Here is a 6,013-nt window from a genome sequence, read left to right on the forward strand (position 1 = left end):
TGGATAAAATGTTCAGACTCGTTTCTTCAAATCCTAACTTTCTGAGCTGCCTCTTTAGTGTGTTTCTTTCTGCAGAGTATTTTTGGCACAGAAATTTAACAGGATGATACTGATTCCATTATTTGAGAATGGTTACATAAACCCAGGAGTCCAAAGTTTTATTTGGTCTGGTGTGCCTCACCCCAGCCTTGTTATTGTGTTCTCCTCTTTGATGCTCCAATCATAACCACTTCCTGTTTACATAAAGATGTCTTATCTCATTTATGTAGCCAGTCTTTAGTGATACCTTTTATTATTCCCTTTTATTCAGCTTTAGTAAATGAAATTTCCATATCTTCTTATCTCCAGTTGCCAATAAATTTTCCTTTAATGCCTTTATCAACTGTAACACACATAAAGTGTAACCAAAAACTGAAAAAGTCTGAATGGAATAATATGAAATTTCATATATTTCATTACTATAGCTTATCTGCTATAACTCAAAATGACCTTTTGAAATTTGACCTGTTTAATAGTTACAAAGTTGGAAGGAGCTCAACAATTTACCCGCCTTCCATGCAAATCCACAAGTAAAAAATTCCCGCCACGGCAAAGTACATGGAAGACACACCGCTCTCGTTCCCAAAATGCCTCAAAAAATAATTAGTTTGTGAAGTTTGATTATTCAAGGAAATATTGAACACATTTTAAAATGTTGATGACTTGTTTCGGTTATGAATTTGCCCTCCAGATTTCTACAGAAAGTTTATTATTTTGTTAAACTACCTGACTACATTTTATGCAGCTTTCAGGACCTTCCGGTGGCGCGGGAAATGAACAGAATGTGGGCTGCGTGCAGTTGTAGGACCTGCATTCATTGTTCACTGCTGCGGTGTGTGTGTGTGTATGTGTGTCTGTCTGTTTATCTGTTTATCTAGGGCGATAATTAAAAGTAAAATGCCAGCCACCCGCTCCAAGGTAAGAAAATGCATTTAAAAAAATCTAATCTATTAACAGTAATAGTGTTTTTCTTCTTCTGCTTGATAATAAAACATCCTGTTATGACCACATTGTAACAGTAACGTTAACATTTAAATCCTACGTTTCCTCTAATGGTTACCTAACGTTAATTCAACGTTTCAAAGTTTACTAACGTACACAATTTAGCATGATAAGCTATCATTTTGTAACAAATTAATAAAGAATGATTTAATTAGTTTTTGATGTTACACCACCCGCTTTTGTTAACTTTAAAGGGACAGTTCACCCCAAAATCAAAAATACATATTTCTCCTACCTGTAGTGCTATTTATCCATCTAGATTGTTTTGGTGTTAGTTGCCAAGTTTTGGAGATATCGGCAGTAGAGATGTCTGCATTTTTTTTATATAACGGCACTATATGGCACTTGGCTTGTGGTGCTCAAAGCGCCAAAAAATTACTTTGAAAAACTCAACAACAATGTCTCCTTCCAGAAATCATGACCCGGTTACTCAAGATAATCCACAGATTTGTTGTGAGCTGTTCCTACATGAAACTGTACATCTTAAACTAAAAATGTAGTTTAAGTCTTAAGTATAGATGCAGAAACCTTCCTGTGCACTTTTGTAGCTGGTTATAAAAAGCCTCTCATGTTTCATAAACTTATCTGTTATTTATAGAAACTGGCGGCTCAGCCTCCATCTACCAGGATGAGTTTGAGGAGCTTCCGCAGCATCCCACTGGTTCCCATGGAGACTTCCTCTTCTTCCTCCGATGACAGCTGTGATAGCTTTGGCTCTGATGGAGGCTTTGCAAATACGGTAACGATAAAATACTATTCCTATCAAGTCGAGGTGAATGTGTAGGGTCTCTGCAGCACCATCTGCAACTAAAGATTGTGTCTGTGTTCAGAGAGGCAGCTTAAGACAGACGAGGAGGATGGCAGAGAAACCAAAGGTGTTTGAGGCTACATCAGAGGAGGATACATGCGTCAGGTTTGGGGAGAATGTGATCAACAGTCAGATGAAGGCCATGGTAAGTTTTTAAGAGAGTTTCTACAATTGCAGCATATTTCAGAACTTCATCAGACACCACAAAGTTTTTTTTCTGATCAGAAATTGTATTTTCTTTCAGAAAGTGGACTCTGAACCTCTGAGACGTGGCCGCAGGTCCAACGTCCTGAAGGTTGCCATGACATTCCCTACCAAGAAGACGGGCAGGAAGAGGCCTGCATCCGAACCACTCCATAAAACTGAAGTACAGGACTCCGATGAGGAAGAGGAGAACGTCATGGACAAGAGAGCCCTGAATATTAAGGAGAACAAAGAAATGGTACAATTTGCTGTGCTTGTTTCACATTATTTGGTAGTATGAACTGAACTTTGGCCAGAACGGCCTCCATTTTCATTGTGCCGTATCTCATTCATAATTTATCTGTCTTCAGCTTGCGAAACTCATGGCAGAGCTGAACAAAGTACCTGGACTCTTTCCAAGACGGATGTCAATGTCGGCATCCACTACGGTAAGTTAACCTGAAGATAAATATTTGAATCTGTCCACATGGTGCTTTTATCAGTGCTCTGTATTAACTGGTACTATTTGAACTTCTTCAGCCTCGACAGGCACCTCGGCGGTCCATGGGAGCTCCAGGAGCTCGTAGGAGAAACCCAGAGCGTTTGTCCCGACCCCACACACGGTCCCGCACACTGGTGGACGGACCCCCCAGCCCAGCTCCAGAGGAGGAGCCCGAGGACAAGTTCAGCCTGGTCCGCAAAAGCCGCTACTATGAGGAAGATGATGAGCCAGTAAGTCACATCACAAATAGTGTGCGTGTCTTGTCACCTTTTACGTTGCATCAAATTCTCCTAATATATACAGTATAGGCATTAATCACATTCTGATTAACTACATTTATTTCATGCGCAGCCCCGTCGCCGTTCCTTCAATGGTTCCAAGGCCATCCCTCATGTAGTGCGGCCTGTGGAGGACATCACAGAGGCAGAGCTGCAGAGAATCTGCCACAACGTGCGGGAGAAAGTCTACAACAGCTCCACTGTACGTCCCACGTTCACTATAATGCTGAAAAGATTGGAGCAGCTGCCTTTGTTTGTCAAGCTCTTTGGCTGAAGTTAAAAAAATGTCTCTTTATTTTCAGGGATCCACTTGCCACCAGTGCCGCCAGAAGACAATCGACACCAAAACCAACTGCCGTAATCCAGAGTGTGTGGGGGTGAGGGGTCAGTTCTGCGGCCCCTGTCTCCGTAACCGCTACGGAGAGGAGGTCTGCGACGCTCTGCTGAACCCGGTGAGTACCTAAACACAAAAGATTGTATTCACATCTGATCATGTGTGTGTTCGGCAGGTCTGACTGATTTCATTCTCATTGTCCCTGGTAGGAGTGGCAGTGCCCGCCATGCAGAGGTATCTGTAACTGCAGCTTCTGTCGGGCCCGAGACGGTCGCTGTGCTACTGGAGTGTTGGTTTACCTGGCTAAATATCATGGCTTTGACAATGTGCACGCCTACCTGAAAAGGTGACTAGAACATTTGAATAATTTGAACACTGTATTCTTTATTTTTTTTATTTTTTTACATTTAAATGTCTGTTTTTAACACTGAGGTTCTCTTATCTTCACTGCAGCTTGAAAAAGGAGCTGGAAGAGAGTAGCAAGTGAAGTACGGAGGAAGGAGCTGATCCTGGACCTGACTGACATGCTCTCTGACCATTTTGTTTACATACACACAGTCCAACTATTGTTCATAGTGTTTCAAGCATTATAACACAATGCTTATTATTGTTCCTGTTTGTGAAATTTCACATACGTTTTGAGCATTGACTGACATCTGGAGGAGGCACACGCAGCCAGTTCTCTCCAGCCTAAAGCTTGCATTGTTTTTGTTTTCCCACATATTTTCCTGCCTGTTCTCAAGAGCTGAGCCCTTACATTAAGACTGGTTGATTGTAAAGTTAAGGTGGAGCAAAACAAATTTTAGGAAAACATCTCAACCTTAAATTTTTGACTGCCCTCCGAGATCTTAAATATTTTAAGATGATTGATGTACATATCCCCGTAGCATGTAATTTTTTTTAGCTGAATCATCCTACCTGCTGCAAAAAATTCAGGCTTGTTTAGATGATCTACTCTATTTTACATTGTTTTAAATGTATAGATTTTACACAGCCCACTTGGACATTAATTGGCCTCCAAGGGATCCATTTTTGTGCCTTTTTTTTCTAGTTGTAAATTTATGCTTGTGTTTTATAACAAGCTGTGTAGCCTTTTGTAAATCTGCTGAAAGTAACTGTAAAAAAAACCCAAACAGTTTGCTTTAGTTGGGTTGTCCCGTAGAAATGACCCAATGATCTGCATGCTACTGAGGTGGTGCAGGTGGAAAGGGCATAGACTGGGGTCCACTGCCTCTCACTTCTAAGCCGAGAGGAACTGTGTGATATACTACAGCGCCTGGTTAAATATCCTTCATTAGATAACTGTCACTAATGGTGTGGAAACAATTAGCACACTAATGGGAATCTCATACCTGTAAATCATTTTATCCTGTTAAAGCACATTCTCGCTCTGCTCCAGTCTCTTTGGCTCATTTTCTGCCTTACACTGTTAAGTAGGAATGGTTGAAGGTGCCACTGAAGTGGCAATAGAGTTATGGCCTGCATTTTCTGTTCAGAAGTGTAATACTCTACACGAAATGACATGGAATTAACCTTTGTGTCGTTCATCTTTAAAATGTACTTCATTCGACCTGCACCAGGACATTCTCTGATTATATGATTCTGTTTCAAAATAATCAACGGTTGAGATTTCTACTTTAATGTAATGGCAGGTGGAGGTTATCTTGCCGCTGCTTGTATTTATCAGGTACTGCACTCCTAACAGGAAGAGTAGTGCTGACCTGTTAATGGGAATATCTGTTATGGTGTTGCTTGCTCTGTGCTCACTGGGTTAACTGTATATTTTCATTAAAGAGTTAATCACTGCAGAATCGTGTTATCAGTTTCCTTTGACTTGACCATCAGTATCCAGAACAGTGGCAGCTGTAATTACTGTTATTGAAACATGGAAGAGAAATCCTGAATGCTAGTGGTGATTGAAGATCTTAAGGAGCGTGAAGGCTGGAAGTTTATTAACGTTTCCATCACTGTTGGCTAGCTACAGTCAGTGTTTATAGTAAAACTGACTAATGTTTTCTGGCTAAAAAGTTGACACTATCCTTGGACGGGGCGTCACTGAGCTGCCTGCACAAGCTTGAACGGGTCAGATAATCACAGTTTACAGCAGCACTAAGCTGCATTAAAGGCACTACACAAATATATTTGATTAACTGATCATTTCAAGTTTAAGGAAAGCATCTAGTATGTACACTGCTCTTGCACAATTTTGATGCTGCAAATAATTGCTTTCATTCATTCTCTTATATAATATTAAAATATTGAAATAAAACAACCATTACAATTTTACAGAGGACAATGTGACAGCTGACCAACTGTCCAAAGTCCAAAGTATTCAATTTAAAATGCTCTAATCCAGACAAATGCATAAAAGCCTCACATTTGAGAAGATGGAAATGAGTGAATGGCATTTTTGCATGATAAAAGACTCAAACAACTGATCAGTCCGATTGTTTCAGCACTAAAATCAGGGACATTAAATTAATAGCCAATTTACTTGCAACCATCGCTGCAGTATTTACGAAACAGAGGCAAATATAAATTTTTTTACATTACACTATTCAGTAGAAAATGTCAGTGTGGCAGGCTGACTTGATGCCCTTGTGGTCTTGGTCTCACAGTGGCTCTGAGAGGATTTACTCTGTGTTCACACTAATAAGAAAAAGCACTAAAGTTCCTATCTGCTTCCGATTCAGGGGTCACCGTGGCTATCGTCAGAACACGGCTACAGGGACTGAATATGTGTTAGAAAGGTTTGTGGTGTTGGAGGAGGATGACTGTCAGCCTTTCAACATTATTGTCTATCCACAACTTTGTTGTTTACCTTCACTGTCCATGCCTTGATCCATCTGTCCACAAAAAGTGGAGCA

The 6,013-nt window shown here is 40.6% G+C and overlaps 1 protein-coding gene across 2 annotated transcripts; it reads left to right on the top strand.

Annotated features, from left to right (window-relative positions):
- The first annotated feature begins 800 nt into the window (after positions 1–800).
- Positions 801–4,954, top strand: cdca7a (cell division cycle associated 7a). 2 transcript variants are annotated; one of them, XM_044216777.1, is made up of 10 exons: positions 801–957; positions 1,640–1,780; positions 1,872–1,994; positions 2,094–2,291; positions 2,404–2,481; positions 2,573–2,785; positions 2,886–3,014; positions 3,115–3,264; positions 3,356–3,492; positions 3,600–4,954. In XM_044216777.1, the coding sequence occupies exons 1-10, from the start codon at positions 886–888 to the stop codon at positions 3,631–3,633; spliced, it is 1,275 nt and encodes a 424-aa protein (XP_044072712.1). In that variant the 5' UTR covers positions 801–885; the 3' UTR covers positions 3,634–4,954. The 2 variants fall into 2 exon arrangements, with proteins under 2 accessions (XP_044072712.1, XP_044072713.1); XM_044216778.1 differs by having other exon boundaries at positions 2,573–2,764.
- Positions 4,955–6,013: the final 1,059 nt, after the last annotated feature.

This window comes from Siniperca chuatsi, linkage group LG12, assembly GCF_020085105.1.
Source record: "Siniperca chuatsi isolate FFG_IHB_CAS linkage group LG12, ASM2008510v1, whole genome shotgun sequence".
In the NCBI taxonomy this organism is placed as follows: domain Eukaryota; kingdom Metazoa; phylum Chordata; class Actinopteri; order Centrarchiformes; family Sinipercidae; genus Siniperca; species Siniperca chuatsi.

Bases quoted from the DNA above. Each gene is read 5' to 3' on its own strand.
- cdca7a (XM_044216777.1), top strand. From the start codon at position 886: ATGTGTGTCTGTCTGTTTATCTGTTTATCTAGGGCGATAATTAAAAGT. The intron at 3,015-3,114 runs GTACGTCCCACG...CTTTATTTTCAG, and splicing joins AAGTCTACAACAGCTCCACT to GGATCCACTTGCCACCAGTG. The intron at 3,265-3,355 runs GTGAGTACCTAA...TGTCCCTGGTAG, and splicing joins GCGACGCTCTGCTGAACCCG to GAGTGGCAGTGCCCGCCATG.